The sequence below is a fragment of the Atheta coriaria genome, unplaced genomic scaffold (genome assembly GCF_025399875.1).
Source record: "Atheta coriaria isolate IRGN ID8LTWV9N9 unplaced genomic scaffold, Caltech_Dcor_3.1 hic_scaffold_4_pilon, whole genome shotgun sequence".
In the NCBI taxonomy this organism is placed as follows: Eukaryota; Metazoa; Arthropoda; class Insecta; order Coleoptera; family Staphylinidae; genus Dalotia; species Dalotia coriaria.
Window position 1 is genome coordinate 946,448 of NW_027045446.1, and position 24,651 is coordinate 971,098.

The 24,651-nt window shown below is 36.3% G+C and overlaps 1 protein-coding gene across 1 annotated transcript; it reads left to right on the plus strand.

Annotated features, from left to right (window-relative positions):
- Positions 1 to 24,609, plus strand: LOC135790769 (PH and SEC7 domain-containing protein-like). The gene is made up of 13 exons (XM_065301043.1): positions 1 to 577; positions 633 to 825; positions 17,486 to 17,552; positions 17,635 to 17,688; positions 18,323 to 18,753; positions 18,818 to 19,819; positions 20,347 to 20,399; positions 20,810 to 20,958; positions 21,660 to 21,888; positions 21,942 to 22,086; positions 22,150 to 22,293; positions 22,358 to 22,563; positions 23,581 to 24,609. The coding sequence occupies exons 2-13, from the start codon at positions 691 to 693 to the stop codon at positions 23,648 to 23,650; spliced, it is 2,685 nt and encodes an 894-aa protein (XP_065157115.1). The 5' UTR covers positions 1 to 577; positions 633 to 690; the 3' UTR covers positions 23,651 to 24,609.
- The last annotated feature ends 42 nt before the right edge of the window (positions 24,610 to 24,651 follow it).

The window sequence follows — 24,651 nt, forward strand, 5'->3', positions numbered from 1 at the left end:
GGCCATGTTTTATGAGTTTTTGATGGTTAGTTTAGGGTTTGGTATATAGAGGGCGCGCGATGTGTGGTTTTGGAGCGGTGGTTGATGTTTTATTTCAACAATGGCGCTTGTTGTTTTTTCGGTCGCACTTTGCGCACTTGGTGATTTCGTTCGCCGGCGCGCGGCTCTGTGTGCGTGATGCTGGCGCTGGCCGAAGACTGCACTCGGTGTGGTGATCGCCGCGCTTGCCGCATTGATTCGCGATTCGCGCAGTGAATTCCGCGTTTGCGAATGCAGCACAACCACCACTGTATCCACCGCTCTGCATTATCGACAACCAGTGGTGGTTTTTTTTCGTTCGTTTCGTATTGAAATAGAAATTCGTCGTGTATGTTTTGTGTTATGTGGATGCAGCAAGCGCAGCAGATGCCTGGCTAGGTGTTGTCGATGGTGAGGTCACTCCGCGAAGAAACACGCACGGAGGTTATGTGAATTGGTGAAATAAAAAGCGAAATTAATCGTGCGTCACGCGTTACTAAATCAAAATAAACAAAATAAAACAAGATAAACGTGTGGTGTTGTTAGTGCAACATAACAGGTATGTAATAGACAACAGCATAGATGTGTAACGTTGACAGTTTGTTTGTTTGTAGTGATCGTCATATGTTTGGTGTTTCGATGTCGTGAGGAGGAGAGCATCTGCAGCTGCAAATGGCCGAAGAGTTGCTCGTGGTGCTCAGCCGCAGCGAGAACAGCGGCTTTGGGTTCTCGCTGCTGGGCAAACCCGGCCTGCCGCCCATCATCTTCAACATCATTGACGATTCGCCAGCGGCTGAGAGCGGCGAGGTAAGCGAATATCATATTTTGCAACAATCTGCCTACGGTTTATGCATTTATTCAGCCGGATGTTTGCATAATTAAAATGTCATTGATTTATTGACATATTTCCTGCCTACATAACCTCAATTCACACCTTATTGCATACTGGGTTGCATATCTTACTCAAAATTTTAGTACTACCCAAATATTTATGCATTTCTTTTAATTTTATAGTTTAATGACTCAGAAATAAGAGATTTTCAACTTACATAACCTAATTTTACACCCGAGTGTACAATTGGTTGCATACCTTACTCAGAATTTGATTACAACCTAAATATTACATTTTTTCTTTCATTTTTCTACGTTTATGAGTCATTATTCACATAAAAGAATAAACTGGTAGACAAATGTGCAGTTAGGTCGTTTATCCGCATCCGTGCATATTGTTAATAATTCATGAATAGTGAATTTATTCGTCGGTGCGTATCATCGATTAATATATTGTGTTAAAACTTGTTTGGATTCACCGTTCAAATAAAAGTAAATACAAAAAATGCGGTGAATATTAAGCGAGCATAAATTACGGCTTGTTTGTACACGATTGTTGTACACATTATGCTGTTGTTATTGTTGAATTGTTGTTCCAATAATAACCGGCGTTTTGTAATGTAATGTAAACACACTGTATATCCGAGTGTGTTTGACTGCTTGCTTCTGCAACGGAATGTTTCTAATTAGTAACGCCGTATCAACACGCCAATAAACTCGGCGGGCATGCACACAAACATGCATTTTAATCACGTGTATGTGTATTTCAAAACAAGGTTAGATTTGCTTTTATTTTGGGTATAATTTAGGCTGGTTTTTTATTATTATAGGAGAAATTTGTGTTACTAGGTCAGAATTTAATGATTTAATGAATGCATTGAATCATCAAAAATTGTTTATATTTGCTTTTTTGCGTTTCGGTGATGAAAAGTATTGAAAAATTGAGTGCAATTACATTTGTTGCTTGTGTTTTACCGTGTAAATATATTGCACTTTGTACCACGCACATGTGTTTACGGTATGCTGATCATTTTGAATACAAACGTGGAAATTGAAGATAGGTGAAGAACAGAAGCAGAAGAAGGATGATGTGAAACATCGGTAGGGTGATTATTTTTCTGTTTGGGATTGAGAAGTGTTGGAATTTGTTTAAAAACGTGTTTTTGTTTGTTTTCACTAATTTGAGTTTATAATTATGTAGTGGTAATACGCATGCGCAGCCTTCCTGAAAGGGGTTGACTCTCAATTTAATACCGGTATTCTTTAAAAATTCAAAATAGTATTGAAAAACCGGTATTTTATTTAAAAATACCAATATTTTTCAATACTGGTTTATATCGAAGCAGTATCATATTGAAAACTGGTTTTAACCTTTGGCTTCTGTTCGCGAATAACATCAAAAATAATGAAGTTGCTTCCGTACGCGTCTGTAGTCACAGAAGAAGTAAATGGCAGAATGGCGGGAAGTTTAAAATGGCTGAAAGTATAGTCTATGGAAGCAGTGTACAGTCTCCATAGTAGCCAATTGATTTGATGTTGACGTAGCTGTCGGTAATACAGTGTGATAATACAGTGTGATGGTACTATAGTACTTAGGTTTGAACTTCATTGCTGGAATGCTAGATTATGTTAAAGTAGTCAAATAGCCAGATGCAGAGGTATTATTGGCTAAACTATTTCTTTATTTTATTTAAAAATTATTTTTTATTAAATAAAAGCTGCCTATAACCTATCGGGGACCACTTCAAGAATATGTGTACAAATCTTTCATGATGATCGGTTAAGTAGTCTTGTGAAAGTGTAACAAACATCAGACATTCGCATTTATAATATTAGTAAGGATGATCAGTATTTGATTATAAATATACCGGTATTTCAATACTTATTATATTTTGGAATTTTGCACTATTAATAGTGATTACATCGCATTGGTAAATCGTGTAAATATAATGTATACACTCGCAAGATGTGTTCTATGTTTCATCTATGACTCCTTTCATGAGCAAGTGATATCTGACTTTTGACGGCATCTATTTACTGCTCATTCAAAATTTATTCACTTTTGATGCTCTGTGCTCAACGTCAAAAAGTTAAAATTAAAATAATTTATTTAGCTTCTATTTGCTTCAAAGAAACTTCCGTTTTTATTATGTTTATACGTGATTTCTTCTTTATTGATTAACTCCTGTCGTCAGATTGTATACCTGAGACATTTTGCCTCCTGACGTTTCTTTGTTGGTGTTGTATTTTTTCCTCTTTGCTAAACTTTAATTAACCCAACAACAAACTTTATATTATGTGTGTAATACAGGCACATGATTAGGCCTTAAACTTATCATTTCGATAAAGTTTTCGCACCCTGAGCGCAGGTGTGTAATTAAAACTCATTAATTATACTGTATTCCTTACATGCACATGTCTGGCGCATGATTTGTTTTGTGTTATTTTATTCCGTTTTTATATATTGTTATCATAATATGCACTGCGTCGTGTTTTTTCTTTTGTTTCCTCCGTAAATTATTTACTACGTGCCATTATTGATAGTGTTTAACGCCGCGTATAAATCTGTCATTACCAATTTATCCAACTGGTGCCTGTAAAATATTTTAAGGAAAACGTCATTTTTATTTATAGTGGTAGTAGTGGTGGTAGTAGTGTAGTATAGGTACTTGTATTTACTTTACTTTTCTGCTTTGGCTGGGTTATTTTCGCAAAAAGTAGGAGTAAGGAAGTTGAGGGTGATGTGGTCGTATTAACTCGTCGTCCTTCTCGCATTAACCGTAATGGACGCGAGCTGGAGACTACCGCTGGAAATGGCGAACATGGCGGAGAGTATTATGCGGAAAATGCGTGCCGTTTGATTTATGATTAACGAGTTGTGAAAAGCGCACCGGCGCTAAAATGTTTTAATGGTTAACCGTATAACCGACGCGGGGATTCTAGAGTCCAGAGTAATAGGTCAGGATATAAATTCATAAAGAAAAAGGAAATAAAGTAAATTCAGAGACATTTAGCTTGAAACATCGTATATTAGTGGTATGTGGGTTTTTGTAATGATTCTCTCAATGTTTTACTTCTGTCTCTTAAAAAACACTACTGTTTGACAGACTTTAGTAAAGGTGTAAAAATACCGGTATTAAAACCGGTTAACTGGTATTTATTTTTCAAATACCGGTATTTTTCATTTCCAATACCAAAACCGTTTAATATTATAGAAATAGTCTCAGAATTAATACCGTATCAACCCAAAATACCGGTTTTGAACTAAAATTCACATATCTTGTCTCTACTGTGTTTTTCTTTCGAAAATTTAATCAGCAATTACCTACAACATGTTCATCATCGTTCTCATATCCAAGTCAAAATGGTAAATTTATATGCTCGGAGTTTGACATGAGTACCACCAGTACGAGTGCGTAATATCGATTTCCTTGAGGTGTTGATGTGCTGGCATTTTGCAAGTCGTAAAAAGGAAACGTGCAGCACCTAAATTCGCCCATCGCCATCACCATCGTCCAGTGGCGCACTATTTCCTCTCCTCCACTCTTAGCAATAAGCTGCTCGTATAAACCCTATAAAATCACTGTAACTGTTTAGGTTTTTAATGTCATTGACTTGAATCTGGGACGCATGACACACACGTTTTGAGGGTTTTTCGCCATCCATGGTAATTTCGATTCTTTTTTTTTTGCGCGGAGAAATAACGCGTTGTGTGCAAATTTCATGTTAATTAAAATTAATATCGCGCTGCAAAACAAACATGCTTAATGTTCGCACTTGAAAGCATGGAAAATTAAAAAAGAAAAAAAAAACGCGGCATGCCATGCGAAAATACATCTACAACACGTGTATTTTATGCTTTGAAAAGTTTTCCGTTGTGTTGTGTTCATTTTTTTCTCTTCATTTTACTTTTCCAATTCTTTTTCTGCTGGTGTTTTTTTTCTTTCGACGCTGTTGGCATTTTCTTTCATGCTTCGGGGTAATTTTCCTCGTTATACGCGGCTGTGTTTCCACTTGTTTTGCAGTTTTTCTTTGCAGTCGATAATTTACTACGATTGTTATTTCTATTCTGGTTGAGTTTAACCGGTTTAACCTTTTCGGTATTCTCGAAAAGTGCTGCATTAATCTTATTGTCATTATAAATCATAAATCATCATCATTTTTATGCCATATCTGCATAATATGGTTGGAAATCAAGTGTAAAGTAAAAATTAGAAATTTCTGAGTTTTAAATTAAACATCTGGTAAGGTACTTGTGCGTAATTGCGACATGAAATAATCAGGTCAAGCTGCGCGGCTGTCATGCACACACATTCACAACTTTTCTTAACTTTTATTAAAACTAATTTATCAGTGGTGTAACGACTTGTCTTGAACTTTGACCAACGTTGAACCTTGACGATATTTTGTCAAATGTCAAATATAAATAGAATTTGCAAATGTTTCAGTATTGGTTTACTTGGTAAACTACTTTGGAATACAATTACAATTACTATTACAGGGGTGTTGTTCGAGTAGGATAGGGTAGATACCTAGAGTAAACGGCAGTTAGTCGAATTCGGGCGTAGGCAATTAACGCCACCGCGAGACGCTGTTTACATAATTATTGCGCGACCACGTCCTCATGATGCCTTCCATGGCTTAGCGCCGCCGCTCACCGCAGGGCTCAACGCCTGAGAAATTGCGTCGGTTTCATAAACTGGCGTTTTGGGCGCGCTTCCATTTTAATTTTAATTTCCTTGTTGACCTGGATTTCCACCAGAAGGTAGTTAATTTAAACTAAACTCGAAAAAAGATGAGGTGTTAAATATCATTTCGAGGGTTTACGAATAACTATGATGCGAAATCCAAGAAACTCTCGGGGATTTCTTTTATTTTTATTCCCGCTTTGGTGAAATCCGCCGAAAGCCGACAGACGGCTGTGCTAACCGGCTCAGAAGCAAAGCGTGGCGGAATTATTGAGCATTTCAAGGCGCCGCAATCGTTCTTCTTGTTGCGCGCCGCGATGAAAATGCATGGGAATGCGAGATGAAGATTTATTCCGCGCGCGCGCGCCACATGAATTCCGATCGGAAGCTACTGGTAGGTGGGTACTGGTACAACTGATGTAATTTGATGTAATTTTATTCCGGGCGTAATTAAAACTTGAACTGACGAGTCCCGGCGACAATTAAGCGTAATTAGTTTTAGTTTGGTTAGTGTCCTTTTAGGAAAGTAGCTTTATTATTAGTACAAGTTGAAGCATGCAGCTTTTATCACGTGTTTGAGTTGGACATCTTTCTGTACTTTATTTTACTTTGGATTTTTACCGCAAGCTAGGCTCTAGTATTTGAAGAAAAGCCGTGGGGATGACTTGGCGGCTGCCGAAAACTAAAACAAAGCCTTGTAGCAAGTTATAATGGAAAACCGCGAAACTTTCGCAGCTGGAAACTTTTTATTAAACCGTAGGTTTAAAACAAAACGTTGAAAAATTTAATTATCTTACTTTGTTGGTTGTTGGTGGCATTTAATTTCGCTTTATGTAATTTAATTCGTCGCTTATCGATGATATTGCAACGATTAGTATGCGAGTTGAGTCGTGTACAAAGTTGTACGGAATGTGCAACTTGTTTAACATTCAAATGAGCGGAAATATTTAACGGTAGTCGCCAAGAATCGATTTTACAATAATTTACACTTGAGGAAGTGCATTTGAAGAGAAAAAAAGGAGAGGGGGAGATAGGAGCCTTTTATACCGGCGGTTTTGCACACAACCCGCAAAAAGTGGTGGGGGTAAGAGGAGCCGCGACTGGAGCATGACTGAGCGCAGTGCGCACTGCGCGTTCGCCTATTATACCTGCGAATTACCCGCGAAAAGTGGTGGGGGTTAGTGTGCGAGACGCGCCGTGCGTCCCCCTCCACTTTTTGCTGGTAGTCTACTGACCATAGCGCCCAGTTGTGTTTGAATCATCACGCAAACCACTCGAGGAACTCCAGGTCATGATTTTCGATAAATTTTTATTTATCTCTGCAATTTATTGCCACATTGCGGTGAAAATATCCTCGTAAGCAAGTTTATTATCGGATTAGAAGTAGCTGTACGAGCAGACCCTACTTGTTCGTAAATCACACTCTAATCAAATCAATAAAATGCCACTAGAAAGTTTTCTCTGTATGCGCCAGGCATTGAAATTTATTTTCTGCACGTAATTGAAACCGGATTTTAATTTTAACTTGATTTTTTTCTTCTTTTTATGTGTGTTTGTCAATGATTAATTATCGCAATTACAATTTAAGCATTGTTTGGCTATGTCGGTGTCTGAAATTGTGAATCATCGCACGCAGACCGCAAAACAACGCGCGACGCCAACGCACCAACAACAGCGCCCAGGGCGTTTGAAAAGCGCAAACGCACAAAAGCGAACGCGTCAATCTAATCAGTTCCAGTTTCAGTCTACGACTAGCATTCATTGTGAACTAACAAGTGGACAGTGTTTGTGTGCTGTGCGCTAGTGTAAAATATAATCAACAAAGGGGCTTGGATATATCAACATCTCACATGGCTGGAGAAATTTGGTAACTAGCGTTTTCAGGGTTTCAGTGAACTCTGGACGACAAGAAAATGTCTGGTGTATTGTGTGTGTTATGGTTGTTTGAAAAATTGCTGTCGACTTGACTTAGCCGTGCAGATATTTCACGTTGTTGAAAAATTCATGAAATAACAACCTACTCGTACTTGTCTCTCTGCTCGAGAGCATTGAGAGTTGATTTGAGTCTCCAGACTCAATATACCATAGTTAGTATTGTGTGTTTTTGGGAATGCACTTCTCCTGATTGGAAAATAACAATCTGAAGATGTGTGATTTCGATTTTTGAGGAGTTGGGAATTGTGATGTATGCGTAGGAAGTGCGGAGGAAGTGACAACGAAGGCGGATGTAATGAGATATTCATGACATGCCCATAGTTTTTTCCACTTGACTATAGAAGCTAAGGAGAAAGATAATGACACTTTGATGTTTGGAAATATTTAATCTAAGTTTGATTTTTTTACTTTTCTTCTGGGAAAATTTCAAATTAATTTTGAATTTAATTTAGGTTCAAATAGGGTTTTAATTTCTTGTTAAAATTGCTTTTTCCTTACAAATTGTTTATAATTCTTGAAGTTTTAGCAACAAAATAATTGTTGAGGCATTTTTAGAAAGATAATTAGATTCTTCTTTGATACACGATGCAAATTTTCAAGATTTCATTATTAATTTAATCGGTAGGTGGCTCTAAAGAAGAAATTAGTTAGGAGGACGATATTTCAATATTTTACAAAATTGTGCATAATTCTTGAAGGATTTTGAGTAAAATAATTCTTGTCACATTTTTTGAAAGCTATTTAAATTCTCTTTTGATTAGCGTTTAATATTTAACGATATTATTATTACTCTCGCCGGTAGATGGCTCCAAAGTTCAACTTTATAATTTCTATGATTATAATTCAATATTTTACAAAATTGTTCATAATTCTTGAAGTTTTTTAAGCAAAATAATTATTGATACATTTTTTGGGAGATAATTAAATTCTTCTTTGATTCTTGTTTAGAATTTAAAGATATCATTTTTAGTTTTCCCACCAGATGGCTTCAAAGTTCTACTTTACACTTTAGCCCAACTTTTTTCAGGATATTTTCTGGATAAATTAATTTTTAATTTAATTTGCTTTCAAATATTCCCTGTTTTTAATTTGTTTTTTAACTTCTCTCCACTCATTTTCTAATTATCTTGGAGTTTTTAATTAATTAATTTTCTACACTTTTCTTGCTTCATTTTACTTATTTGGTATTTTTAAATACCACTTGTCTACTAATGAGTTTCAACGACTAGTTCTCGCCTTTTTGGAATTGGCAAAAGTGTTGATACTATTAATTAATCTTCATCGCTTAGATTAGCATTAATTTTTGGCGATTATCGTCGACTGTTGATTCAATTTAGTGTTGGCCTAATTATTTTATTATCTTTACAATTTCAACTCACACTGATGACGAGTGTAATTTAATTATCACTTTATTACTTAGTCACCTAGTAAGTTCGATAATTGTACCGCAACTCATAGCATTGGCACTCTTTTTTCGAGGGTTATTTCTGACTGACTTTAATTGCCTTTAGAATTTCCGTGGAATTACAAGAGAAAATAAGACGTAATTTATAGCGTTTGCAAATGCAAGGGAAAAGTTATCCGGCTACGCGGGCGGAATTCGAATGCCCGAATTATCATTTACGAATAAGACGTAAACAAAATGTGTTTAGCATAAAATAAAACATGCGTGCGAAAAATTCAAAAACGCAAAAAAGACGAAATATTATTGAGCGGAAGAAAACTCAATTTTCCGACGTGTTTTATTGCGCATTTTTACAACGCACTTGCGACTTTAGCTCTTGCTTTATGCGTTTTCTTAGTGTGAACTGCTTGCGTTTATTAACTACCTGTAGAAAATACAGGTGAAGGAGTAAGGAGTAAAGGTGACATTGAAATTACGAAATCTAGCAGAAATTGTTGTGCGGAGATTCACGGCAGAGAAAGAAAAGATGAAGCATCGTGGGTGTTTTTTCTGCGACGTGGAGGCGCCACGACGCCGCAGGCTGGAGACATTCATACAGGATGTCCCAATAATATCCAAACATTTTTTAAAAATATTTTCTTTAATTTTTATAATGATTTTTAGGGAATATTGCGATATTTTATGATGGAAATGTTTTTGAGGGTTTTTTGAGTCGCCCTGTATGAATTCGATTCGTTGCCCCGCCGCTCCCGCCCTCCCTCTCTCTTTCCATGGCGGCGATAGGCGCGCGCCTGCTGCTGCCGGCGGCGGCGGCGTGGAATGCCGAAACGGCCCACCGGAGGCGAGTGCCGACGAACGAGCAAGGGTGTGACCCAGTTGAGTCGTCCTCGCCGCGCCGCTCGCAGCCGCCTCCGATGCGGCCCGGCCGCAAAATTACTATCGGGACAAGAAAAACTACCGCCGCCGCCAACCACAAACAGGACTAAAAAGAGTGTGTCCGCCGGAAATTAAGCGTAATTAAAACATTCAAAGGCGAATTAAAAGTTGGAGACTTTTTTTCTGGCCATCATCAGTGGATAAATTAATATACAGGGTGTTTGTGCGCATAAATATTCAATGAAAGGTGAAATATTACGTTTAAATATTTAAAGTGTTATATTGAAATGAAGGAATGTGAAATGTTTCTGATGGCTTCCGGTGTGGTGGATCGTACGACAAGTAGGACATGTTTTAAATATTAAATTGGTTCGCACACAACCCCGAAAGCCCAAAAATCCCAACCTTCGAATCGGTCGAATTTAATGTAATTTATTCCATAAAGTTGTCGGAGCTTTACGTATTTTTCTCGCTTTCATCCCGCGGTAATGAAATTTTAATGTTTTCCACACACACAAACACACGGAAAAAGAAGAAGAAAAATAAATGCGTGGATATTCTCGAATGTTCGCTCGCGAAATAAATCGGCTGTTGATGTGTGTATTGCAAAGTGGAAACTTTGCGAAACTCTGCGGAGAATTGATAGAATAGAGAGGGCCTTGATGTATGCACAAACATCGCGGATAAACAATGCACTTTGCGAGGAGGCTGTGACCGGAACCGGAGCCAACGCGGATGAATAAACAATGCGCGCGTGAGTTACAGTTCGAGTGTGAATGTGAGACAACCAAGTGTTGTATTGTAATTGTTGATACATTTTTGGGAAGATAATTAGATTGTTGTATGACACACGTTTGACATTTAAGGATATTATTATTATTTTAGCTGCTAGATGGCTTTAAAGTTCAACTATATAATTAGGATGATGTTAAGTGAAAATTTTACAAAATTGTTTATAATTCTTGAAGTTTTAGCAACAAAATAATTGTTAAGGCATTTTATGAAGATAATTAAATTCTCTTTCGATTCACGTTTGAAATTTAAAGGTAACATTATTAGTTTAGCCGCTAGATGGCGTCAAAGTTAAACTTAATAATTTGGATAATGATAAATGGAATATTTACAAAATTGTTTATAATTCTTGAAGTTTTAGCAACAAAATAATTGTTGATACATTTTAGGAAGATAATTAAATTCTCTTTGGATACACGTTTGAAATTTAAAGATATTATTATTAGTTTGGCCGCTAGGTGGCTTCAAAGTTCAACTTTATAATTTGGCTGATGCTAAATGCAATATTTTACAAAATTGTTCATAATTTTTGTAGTTTTATTAACAAAATAATTGATGGTACATTTTTAGGAAGATAATTAAATTCTCTTTGGATACACGTTTGAAATTTAAAGATATTGTTATTAATTTGGCCGCTAGATGGCTTCAAAGTTCAACTTTATAATTTGTATGATTATAAATGAAATATTTACAAAATTGTTTATAATTCTTGAAGTTTTTACAACAAAATAATGGTTGATATATTTTTAGGAAGATAATTAAAAACTCTTTCGATACGCGTTTGAAATTTAAAGATATCATTACTAGTTTAGCCGCTAGATGGCTCCAAAGTTGAACTTTATAATTTGGACAATAATATTCACAATATTTAACTAAATTTTTAACAATTCTTGCAGTTTTCATTCTGCTACCAATATTATTTATAATTACTTGTTGTATTATTTCAATTTAGCGGTTTAATCATTGTTTCCCTTCGTTTTGTTAGCCTTTGCACGCAAACTTTTCAACTCAACTCAACTACAACTCAACAATTCAACTCCACTAGTTTCTAGACTCATCCGACAGAGCACTTCTTCAATTAACGAAACAATCCTCCGTCTGCACGAAATAAATTAATTCCTATCGAAATGAATTTCGGGAAATGTTTTCGCCCGTTTGTTAGGTTGTAAAACAAACTCGTCGCAGTGCCTTGGTAATCGATTTATCGATTAGATCTGTGTTTTTCACCGGTTTTCCTTGAAGCTTAAGTGCGGCGTTACAGCTACACGTGTCCGACACCGTATTTGACAAATGAATCATCTAAAGGATCAAAGTTATCGTATATAAAACATTTAAAATACATTTTAGCTCTCTGTGTGATATTGACCTAAATATTATCTGCTACTTCTTGTTAATAGTTTAGTTAGTCTAGTTTATGTAAGACGATCAATACGAAGTTATAGAGGATTTGAATATTTCGATATCATTCGTGAGTGGCGTCCTGAATATTTTGTGTTTCTACATTTGTTAGTTATCAGAGGAACACATTTCGATAATCCTGGATATTGCAATATTGATTTCGGTATTACATGCTTCCTCATTGTTTCCGCTTTGGGGATTTTGATTTAATTCGATTGCAGATTAATTTGCGTTATTCTAAAGCTATGAAATTAATTGTTTAGTTGTTTGTTGATAGATAATTAAATTGTTTTTCGATACACGTTTGAATTTTAAACATAACATTATTAGTTTAGCCGCTAGAGGGCTCCAAAGTTTTACTTTATCATTTGGATGATGATTTTTGTAATATTTTACAACATTGTTTATACTTTTTGTAGTTTTGATAACAAAATAATTGTTAAGGCATTTTTAGAAAGATAATTAAATTCTTTTTTGTTATACGTTTGCAATTTAAAGATATCGCTATTAGTTTAGCCGCTATATGGCTCCAAAGTTCAACTTTATATTTTGGATGATGATTTTTGTAGTATTTTACAAATTTGTTTATAATTTTCGTAATTTTGATAACAAAATAATTGTTAAGGCATTTTTAGAAAGATAATTAAATTCTTTTTTGTCATACGTTTGAAATTTAAAGATATCATTATTAACTTAGCCGCTAGAGGGCTCCAAAGTTCTACTTTATCATTTGGATGATAATTTTTGTAATATTTTACAAAATTGTATATACTTTTTGTAGTTTTGATAACTAAATAATTGTTAAGACATTTTTAGAAAGATAATTAAATTCTTTTTTGTTATACGTTTGAAATTTAAAGATATTGCTATTAGTTTAGCCGCTAGATGGCTCCAAAGTTCAACTTTATATTTTGGATGATGATTTTTGTAATATTTTACAAATTTGTTTATAATTTTCGTAGTTTTGATAACAAAATAATTGTTAAGGCATTTTTAGAAAGATAATTAAATTCGTTTTCGATTCATTTTTGAAATTTAATGATATCATTATTAGTTTACCCGCTAAAGGGCTCCAAAGTTCTACTTTATCATTTGGATGATGCATTTTGCAATATTTTATAAAATTGTTTATAATTCTCCTAGTTTTTCAAACAAAATAATTGTTTAGACATTTTAGGAAGCCACTTTAAATTCTTTTCTAGATTACAAAAAACTAAAGATATCACCATTAAATTCGCCGCTAGATGGTTTCAAAATTGAACTTGAACAAAATTATTTCAAATTTCTGTTTGTTTGCGTGTTTAGAATCATCATTTATCTCCCCGTGAAATTGGCCTTCCTCGTGCAAATGAATATGCACGCATTTAATTTTTAATTTGTAATTTGCGTTTATTTGCCGCTTCACGCTGCCCATAGTTGAAAATATTACAACATGTTGTGTGGAGTGATGATTCGGATACTCCTGGTTTTTTGTGTGTTGTTTGTATTGTTGTGTTTTTACGGTTAGTAGACACATCACACGATTCTCTGGCAGCTAAATAAAGATAACCGATAAACACTGTGTGAACGCAGTGCACGCGGGGGAATTGAATTCAGACAATATCCGCATTTTGTTGGCGGTTACACCAACTTTCCATTTGCACACAGTGAGTTGGGTATACTTTCGCGACTGAAACTTTTATCAGTGAATAAAAAGAGCATTCAATTCCGGATGTGAAAATAGTGGTTTTGAGTTTAAATTGTTTGTAATCATTGTGGTTTTATAAACAAATTGTTGAGGTTTTTAGAAGGTAATTAAATTCTTCTTCTATAAACTTTTAAAAATTAAAGATAATAGTCATAGTTTAGCCGCTAGAGGGCAGGGAAATCTGAACTTTTTAATTTGGGTGATGATAATGGAATATTTAACAAAATTATTTATAATTCTTGGAGATTTGCAACAAATTAATTATTAAGGCATTTTAGACAGCTAATTAAATTTTCTTTATAAACGTTTAAAAATCCGAAGATATCATTAGTAGTTTAGCTGCTAGATGGCTTCAAAGTTCAACTTATAATTGGCTGATGCTAAATACAATATTTAACAAACTTGTTCATAATTTTATAGTTTTATTAACACAATAATCAATGCGACATTTCTAGAAAGATAATTAAATTTTTCCACAAACGTTTAAATTTGTAAGATATCATCATTAGTTTAGTCGCTGATGGCTCCAAAGTTCAACTTTACCATTTGAATGTAAATAAATGTAATATTTAAATAAAAGTTATTAATAATTTCTACAATTTTATTAATAATAATACTGGCAATGTCTCATTTTATAGATAATATATTCCCTATCGATTTCATAAATAATATAATATGTACATTGTTACTTTGTCGTATACAGGGCGTTAAAATCAATTTTCGAATGAACTTGACTGAAACTTTCAACTTTCACTCGACAAATCTCATTCATTTCAATTACACCACGCTACAATTTACCGCATTCTCCAAATATGGAACAGTGCATTACTGCTATCAGCGCCTGCTTCCATTTATTATTGCGGTTTATCAGCACTTGAAGGCCGCTTGTGCAAAACATTGATTCATCATCAATTCATGGCAATTCTATGTCGCGCCTGTGTCGCTTTATCTGCGAGCATGCGTAGACTTGTTTTTGCGCTCGTTACGCGCCATGTTATGTAGGTCGTTAAAGTGTAATACGTAAGAGCAAGAATTTACGAAAACGGCTATTATCAATTATGGATATAATATGAGACACGAGCATTTATTAAACTTTACAAGTTATATTTATTTATATGTCTAATAATAGTAATAATAATGTCAATATTACTTTTTTGCGTTTCTGTGGAATTCTGACCACAATAGTACAAAGCACTTGGAGTGACGCGCTCGAAATTAATGAAAGCATTTATTACGTTTATCTCTGGATGTATCTCGAAGGCGAGCATTGTTGTTTGCATCGGTGTGGTGTGGGGGATAATTTATCCGTCTAGCCGCCAACGGATGGATTTGAACGTGGTTTATTTTGGGTTATAGAGAATTTTACCACAGGATTCGGAAATTTGCAAAATGGATAAGAATTTATTTTGCAGAAAAAAAAAAGATTTTTTAGTTTAAATTGTTTATAATTTTTGTAGTTTTATAAACAAAATAATTGTTAAGACATTTTTAGAAAGATAGTTAAATTCTTCTTCGAGTCACCTTTGTAAATTAATGATATCATTAGTAGTTTAGCCGCTAGAGGGCTTCAAAGTTCTATTTTTATTATGTATGATGAGAATTGTAAATATTTACAAAATTGTTGGTAATTCTTGAAGTTTTACAAACAAAATTTTATTATGTGGATGATGAGAATTGTAATATTTTACAAAATTGTTTATAATTCTTGAAGTTTTACAAACAAAATAATTATTGATAATTTTTAGAAAGCCAATTAAATTCTTCTTAGAGTCAGCTTTAAAAATTAATTATATCATTAGTAATTTAGCCGCTAGAGGGCTTCAAAGGTCAACTTTATTATGTGGATGATGAGAATTGTAATATTTTACAAAATTGTTTATAATTCTTGAAGTTTTAGGAACAAAATAATTGTTGATACATTTTTAGAAAGCCAATTAAATTCTTCTTCGAGTCTCCTTTAGAAAATAATGATATCATTATTAGTTTAGCCGCTAGAGGGCTTTAAAGTTCAACTTTTTTATGTGGATGATGAGAATTGTAATATTTTACTAAATTGTTGATAATTCTTAAAGTTTTACAAACAAAATAATTGTTGATACGTTTTTAGAAAGAGAATTAAATTACCCTTTGATAGATGATTAAATTTTGAAGGTATCTTAATTACTTTAGCCGCTAGATGGCTCCAAAGTTCAACTTTATAATTTGCAAGATGATGAAATATTTAACAAAATTGTTAATAATTTCTACAATTTTACTACAAAAATAGTCGGGAATGTTTCATTTTATAGCTAATTGAATTCCCTATTGGTTTCTTTTAATATTTAATACGTAACATTGTTACTTTTTCATATACAGGGTGTTAAAATCAATTTTTGTAACGAACTCTACAAAAAACATTTTTTCAGTGTTACCTGACTTAGCAAAGGAAGCTTTTAAATGATTAATGTGAATATTAGTAATGTAAAATTCAAATTACCCTAACGTATGTATTTGTACGTATGTTTTTTGCATTTTTAACCATTGTCGAAGTGTGAGTGTGGAAAACATGCGATAAAATGTGCACATCGTGCGCAATTTTCGTAATCATGAAACTCGCCGCGCCTCGCTGAAGAGGGAATGTAATGAGCGTGTGCGAGCGCGAGGAAAGGCCCTTGCTCGCCGCCACCAGCGCCACTCGCCGCCAAGAGCTATAGAGCGTTTGGTGAGTAATTGTCACGCCATGTTTCCTGAGCCATAACTATTTCGCATCTGCCTGGGAGAGAATTCATAAAATTTCAGTTCAAATCGATACAGAAATTTAAAACTAAAAACATTTTTCAATGTGCTTTATATTTGCACATAAGTGAACGTTACGCTCATTTACATTCTATCGCGTATGTGACTTATTGTGATGAAATGAAAATGAAGGAAAGCTTTTAATACGCTTGTGCCGGCGCCCTGTGCTACATATACAAACACGCGTTTTCAGTCACAACTCAAACTCCAAATCCAAAAGCTCGGTATTATCGAAGTAGTCAAGTGGCACATGGAAACCGATTAAAAATACGAAATTTGGGAGATTTTACGAGCAAAGTTCACGAAAACACATTCAAAAGACTAAATTCCTAAATTAATTGTGGATAAAATCTTGAAAATTAAATCCCGCAGCTCATAAACCCGAATTTGTAGCATTTTCTTTGTGAATTACGTCTTCATTTTCCTCTTAGAGAGGCGGCGTCTTATCGTGTTGTATTTTCGGTAAATTATGAAAACTGCCCGCGCTAAGTTCGAAAGTAAAGCAAGCGCTTTATGTGCTTTATCTCCCTTAAGCTTTGTGCCTATTTTACGCTTTACGTTCCTCGTATAGTTTACGCGCGCTTTCTGTCCTGTTTTTCCACTTGCGATATATATCCCTTCCCATCCAATAATCATTTCCTTGGTTACATCGTGCAATTTTACGTATTTACAAAACATGATACATTTTCTAAGCGAAAACACGAAATTTTCATCAATTTTGTTAGAAATCGTGGTTTTCGAAATCTCATTATCCTGTCACGATGAACACATTTATTCTCGTCTTATCGACAGATTCCTTTTGTTTTTCCTGAGTGAAATGTCTTCACTAGAAGATAGCTTCACTATTACTTTACTATGAAGTTGTTTTTGCAATGTTAACAAAAACTACGAAATGAAAGGTGAAAGATGAAAAGCTTGCTACGATATTATTTATTCCGAACATGTTTTTGTCTTCCGCCTGCAATTCTTCGTCCCTCAATCCAATAATGACGTCGCCGATGTGCTGAACTAATAATTCTGTTTGTTTGCCGGCGTTTTATTTCGCCATGGGCCTTATTGACGCTGCTTGTGTTGTTACAGGTCGAGATCGGCGATGTCATACTGAAAGTCAACGAGACGGACGTAAACACATTTAGCACCAAAGAAGGTAGACGAGATTTTTTTGATTAGAAAAGTTTCAAGAAAAAAAAATGAGGAAAATTCTAATGAAAATGAAATTATGATTTTAGTGTTGAAATGTCTACGTTTATCCACGGATCCTGTGACATTAAAAATCAAAAGAGGTAATTATTTAATTTAGTATTAATTAAATTATTAAAAATGTTTATTTTTGGTGTTTTTTGCTTTAAAATGCGAATTTTAGCATAAAAATTGAAGTTTTTCCTCGGGAAATGTGAAATTTTGATGATTTTATTTAATATTTGATGAATAATTGAAAATTGTGAAGGTTTTATGGAGTTTTATTGCCTCAAAACGCGAATTTAAGCTCAAAAATTGTAATTTTTCTCCAGAAAACTTGAAACTTTGATGATTTTCTTCAATAATTGACGAATAATTAAAAATTGTGAAGTTTTTATGTACTTTTTTTGCCTTAAAACGCGAATTTAAGCTCAAAAATCGTCATTTTTCTCCAGAAAACTTGAAATTTTGATGATTTTCTTCAATAATTGACCAATAATTAAAAATCCTGAAGTTTTGATGTAGTTTTTTTTGCCTTAAAACACGAATTTAAACTCAAAAATCGTCATTTTTCTCCAGAAAACTTGAAATTTTGATAATTTTATTCAATAATTAACTGATAATTAAAAATCGTGAATATTTTATGTAGTTTTTTGCTTCAAAACCCGAATTTAAGCTAAAAAATCAATATTTTAGTTAAAACAAATACGATTTTTATCAATTTTTCCCCATTTTTAGATCCAAAAATAAAGGCAACAGTCCGCCAACAGCAATTGCACTCGACCGACGGGGACCTAGCCGGCGTGCATAGAACAACACCGACGCCGCCGGTCGTTTCCGGTTTACCGGCATACCAGCAGCACCCGTTGCAGCCGCAGCAGGCGCAGAATCGGCCCGAGCCGCTCATCCACAAAACAAATGGCACCGATAAATCCGGCGATCAGTTGCAGCACAACAACAAGACGACGACGACGAACGGTAACAAGGTGCACCATCGCAACGCACGCCACCTACAACAACACCACCAGGACGAACTGCAATGGGAGCCCCTCGGCGGCGAGAAGCCACCCAAGGCCAAGTACGAAGCGTACATGATGACTGGCGAGCATATTCTGAACATCTCCAAGACGCAACCACAGCCAATTATAGTACCTAAACAATTATTTAAGGTATGCAATCAAAATTCACAACTATACATTCATAGATGGCGCTACTTAATATATTTTTCTATAGGATAATCGCATGAAGTATCAAAATAGCCACTCGAATCACCAACGACAAAACGTGACGAACCAGCCGCAGCACAATTCGGTGCCCAACTCCCCCAACGAAATGGAGATGGGCCACCGGTCGAATCACCATCATCATCACAACGCGACGAACTCGGCGAACACTTCCCCTGTCAGTGCCAACAAGCGCACGCACGATGCGCTCTCGACGCCGTCGCCGTCGGAAGGCGGCGGCACCGCTGCCGGCAAACAATTCAATAACTTTGTGCGCACCTCACGCTCTGAGGATCAACTACAGGACGCGAAAAGTATCAGCACGGTGGATATCGACGTGGATGACGATATCACCAGCTCGTTGAATACTTTATTAGATACCCGACCGGATGCTAGCTATGGTTCTGTTGGCAGCGGGATTGGTACGGCGCCCGCTAGCCAAGCGGATCGCGATCGCATCGTATGGACTTACAATGCGCCCGTTGATGGCCAACAGCTACCAATCGTGCCGGTTGGTAACGCTGGCAAGGGACAACTGTGTCATACCATCTCGAATGGTAGCAGCTCATCACCGACGTCGTCGTCGCCGATGCGCAGTGATTCCCCACAGTCGCCTACTTCTGTGTCTTCCTCGGTGATGTCCAGCCATAGTGGGAGTCGGCGTGCGCCGCCGTATGCGTTGCCCAATGGTCCGCATTCCGATGCCGCCGCGTATGGCGCGCCTACCAATGGTGACTTTAGCGTCTCCGAGGCCATCTCGAATATCTCCAGTCCGGACTACAATGACGATGACAGCATGGGCATCCGCGACTGCGTGATGGAGATCAGTGATCATAGTGATAGTGATAGTACGTTGCTGGTGTCCGAGCCACGGCAGCCGCATAAAACTGCTGCGGGTGGTTGTAATCAAGGTGATTCCGAGCATCGCATTGTGATACAGGTGAAGGGACCCGATAAGGATACGGTGAAGGATCGCGGGAAGGGGCAGTGTGCAAACAATCGCCGCGAGCAGGTGAGTCATTTTAAGATTTATTGATGATTGATATCTTATCAATTTATGGATTGTTATCATCAATTGGTATAACATGTGATTCTGTATTATATTGTATTATATTGTATTGTCAACCCTATTTTGTGTGTGATATTAACTGCGGTGTTTGTAAAGATTTCCGGCGATAATGAGTTTGAGGACGAGGCCGGAAGAACGCGCGTTGCTGGAGGGTGGCGGCGGCGGCATAGGCGCCACGTCCCGCGTCTTCAATGCCGCCGGTTTCCCGAGATACAGCTGATGTTGATAGCCCGCATGGTTTTCACTACCACCGAATATGGTTGACATGCGCCGTCAGCGATACGTCTGCAAATCGTCTGCAACAACTGGACGGGTTTAAAAGCCAGATGTTTCAAGCAAGCATTTAAGCAAAAAGTATGGCAGCACAATTATTTTATGCAAAAATTTAAGTTTTGGTTGATTTTAGCAATGAATTTAATGTGCGGTAGCGCTGATGAATACCTGAGGAACCTTCTTAACTTTCAATTCAGGATACGTTAGACATTGCACTGCGCAAGTTCCTTAAACAATTCTCGTCACCACGGTGAGACGCAGGAGCGCTAACGCGTGCTTCTGTGCATACTTTTCAAAGAGATTCTTAGACCAAAATCCCGCCCTAATTACAGAAGGTTTGTACCACAAAATGCGACCGCCATTTTATTTTATTTACTTTTTTGCGTCGACGCCAGTATACGTTAACGTTAAATAATGCTGCTCAACACTGATTTCTATTACCACGCAGAACATCAATCGCAAGATGACGCCACGAGTTCATTTGGTAATCTCGCCGGCCTCTAACAATGAACGAAAACTTTCCGCGGGAAGTACCTTGCCAGCTCTACCACGCCATCGCTGAAATAAATCCACCTCGAATGGGCAGGTAAGAATACAGGTTTTAATTGCGTTTATATGTTTTTACCATTTTGCGGGTTTTCAGTGACAAACACGGCGCAGATCACGATGGCAAAACATGCAGAAGCCGATAATGGAGCAGCATCTCGGCGGGAATCCGTTCCTGGACGTGCCAAGCCTTGCCAACGCGACGGAATACAAGAAGGGCTACGTGATGCGCAAATGCTGCTACGAGTCGAACGCCAAACGAAGTGAGTCTCGCCGCGCGTAGAATCAGATTGACTGATAGAAATTCGTAGGGTTTACCGCATTTTCTCTCGCACGTTCAACGTACTACCAACGTGTGTTCTGATTATTTTTGAGTTTTATTTCTCGAGAGTTGGTTTTTCTTACGTTTTTTCTTTATTTTCTCGATGATGCGACAGAAGTGTTTGGTAAGCAAGCAATTTACAAGTTTCAAATTTGTCACAAGAAACAAAACAAAACCAACACAAACCAACAACATGAAAAAACATTGAAACGATACAAGAAACGTGTACATATCAATTATTTTGCACCTTACCATTTGTCTTCTGGAACATATTTTTGATTCTACAAATTCGATTTGCAAACGAAAGTTATTTATTACCACACAATCACCTTATTATTATTATTATATTAATATTAGTAAAACTCTAGGAGTAGTTTCTGCTTGCTTTGCTTGCTATACAATTGAATACACCACCTAGACACTCTCTCACATCTGTACAAACCAAACACTTTTCATTCATTCGTTATCTCTCAGTTGTTGATTTCATCATGACTTGTATACTAGAATTTTAGAACATTTGTCTAGCGGTGATTTGCATTAGGAGTGTTTGGCGTATTCTTAGCAAGTTGCGATTACCGCCATCGCACAGCATGTTGGCAAACAAAAATAGCTGTTTCGAAGGCCTTTGCTGCATTTTTCTAGCGCCGTTTCACAAGCGCAGCTGGAAGATGTTCTACTGCACACTGCGTGATATGGTCCTCTATCTGCACAAGGACGAGAACGGCTTCCGCAAGAATCAGATGGGTGACAATCTGCATAATGCGATTCGCATCTACCATGCCCTGGCGACCAAAGCTACGGACTACACGAAGAAGCAGTATGTTTTTAGGCTGCAGACGGCTGATCAGGCTGAATATTTATTCCAAACTAGGTAAATTTAATGATTTTTTATGTTTTTTTGAGTTTTAATGATTGTTTTTTTAGTGATTCGAAAGAACTGCAATCATGGATTGATACCATCAACTTTGTATGCGCTAGTTTTTCCGCGCCGCCTCTGGAGGCGGCTGTTGGGTCGCAGAAAAAGTTTCAACGGCCTCTGTTACCTTGCAGTCACACCAAATTAAATTTCGTAAGAAAAATACATTTTTATCATCTACGGAATTAAAAATTAAGTTTTTTTTGTAATATTTAGCGAGAACAATTGAGAGATCACGAGGAGAGAGTTATGAGACTGGAGAGCGAGCTCGAGGAGCATCGCAGATCGCCGCCGGAGCGCAATGCCAAGTCACTAGTCATGCAGAACTACAAAGAACGCGAAGTTTACCTAAATTTTGAGGTATTTACTTTATTTTACAATAAAACACTAAATTTTTCATGTTTTTCATTATTATATTTCGTAGGTTAAAAGATATAGAGCCTATGCTTACATCCTGCGATCCAAGATGTCCGCCTATCCGGAACTGGGCGTGAGTCTGGTGGAGAGTTGCATCGGCGAGCTGGATGAAGCCACCGGTTGTCATCCGGGTGATGCGCCCGCCACAGCGATGCCTCCGGTGCAGGCGGAGCCGGCAGCGGCGCGCAATTCGCGCTCGCCGCAAACAAATAGGTACAGTTACAGGCAGGCGATCTACAGCCGGCATATGCTCAACGGGGATGCAGACATTGGCTGACGGGTCTTGGGGGTGTTCTCAGCATGTGTGCTTTGACAGAATTGGGCCAGAAGTATTTTGTTTCTCTCATCCCCTTCACTTCAACTTAGTCATCTCCTATATTTATTTAGTTGTTTTTATTCATCTACTAGTCATCTACAACTTGGATTATGTTTTGGTTGTGTTTTTAATTTTTTAGTATTTTCTGGTGGTAGCTTAGTAGGAGGTAGGTTGTGGTGGTGGGGGTGGTGGTAGCCATTTTGTGTATGTGTACATATTGAGTTGAGAGTTGAGGACACCTCTTTGTAGCGTTGGTTTACCTTCTGTAAGACGATAAGAAGAAGGCGAAATCTTGTAATATTTAAGCAGTACATGCGAATATTTGAATGATTGATTATTTGATTGAGAGATGCGTTTTTTAAGCTTTGTAAACATTTAACAACATCAATGAGCGATTGTGTTTTAGGTAGGGGGCTGTGAAAAAGTTGTTCATTTGCGAGTGAAATGTGAAAAATCGTAACACTTAACGAAGATTTAAAAAAAACAAACTACCAACAACTTTAGGTATTATATGCATATAATAATAACTTAAATAACTTAAACAATGATAAATTGACTACATATAGTAATATATAAATTACGATACGACTTACTAATACATAGATAGAAGGAAAAAAATGAATTCAAGTGAAGATGCGATGATGAAAAGCTAAACATGTGCCTGAAATATGATGTTCTTGCGTGAATGAGACGAAATAGTTGTTGGGAAACTTTTGCTCAGTTCCGTTTCGAGATTGAATGATAACATAACCTTAATTATGTGCTATTCAAGTGGAGAAAGATTTAAAAACTAACACGTTTAACTACATTATTGTCGGAGATGTGTGACGACTACAACAACGGCCGTAAACAGACGCAATTTGATGAAATATATTGATGAACAAGCAAATGTACATTGTCGTGTTTTGTTGTAGGTTAATTGTGCACATAAAATACGTACCGAAGTACGAGTCCCCTATACCTAGAAGGTGCGTTCTGTTATGATTTTGTTTAGTATTTTTTTTCGATGTTACCGAGTTGATTTGACGCTTACACCCAACCGAAATCAACATCTCTCACCTCACACACAATCAATTAATTACAAATGTTACATTCATCAAATAATTACTAATTGAATATTTGCTAATACTTTCAGATATCGGTACAGATATAACGGCTCTTCTCGGTGGTGTTTTTTCATTGATTGATTAATCCAACTGTAACAAACTTTGTTTTGGTTTTTATTTCGTATTTTGTGTTTGCATGCCTGTTTCTTCAACGTTTTGCTTTGGAAACTTTGAATATTTACAATACTTTGATGCTTTTTTGTACTAAATTGGTGTTGCTTTTAGACCTTGCGCAATTTATTCCCCAATTTAATGATGTGATTATGATTAATCTATTGGAAATCTATCTGTTTGTAATCTAGGAAGTTGGACTGATGCCAATGCAGCTAATCGCGCACGGATTGTGCAATAAATGCAATTGAAGATGACGAGCCAGTGGACGCAAATGCAAACGAAGAGCGCGAGTGAATTATGATGGTAATAATTTTAACAAGAGACCAAAGATCAATTATTTATTAGATGTACCATGTACCGGTGTTGTTGGCGGGGATATTTTCACTGATAAACTGATACACTGCTAATTTGTTAGCAAAACATTCAAATGTAAAGCGTTTTGAAGATGAAAACAGAACGAATTCAATGATTATGCATTTTACATAGGTAGGGTATATAAATAATAAAAGATTGAGGAGTGAATGAGATAAATGATGAAGAAGATTTGGCGAATGGCATGATTTCAAGTGAATGAACAATACAGTTATTAATTTATATTTTTACTTATGAAATATGAAAGTTGTTCAGTGCTAAAAAACTATTTACGGACATATTTAAGGCGCAAACACAGCTTATTTATTGCCATTTATTATTTTCTATGTACATTAAACGCTTCTTATGTAATTCTGTATTACATCCTTTGAATTAAAACAGAAAACGCAAATA

Bases quoted from the DNA above. Each gene is read 5' to 3' on its own strand.
- LOC135790769 (XM_065301043.1), top strand. From the start codon at position 691: ATGGCCGAAGAGTTGCTCGTGGTGCTCAGCCGCAGCGAGAACAGCGGC. The intron at 17,553-17,634 runs GTAGACGAGATT...TTATGATTTTAG, and splicing joins CACATTTAGCACCAAAGAAG to TGTTGAAATGTCTACGTTTA. The intron at 21,889-21,941 runs GTAAATTTAATG...TTGTTTTTTTAG, and splicing joins GAATATTTATTCCAAACTAG to TGATTCGAAAGAACTGCAAT.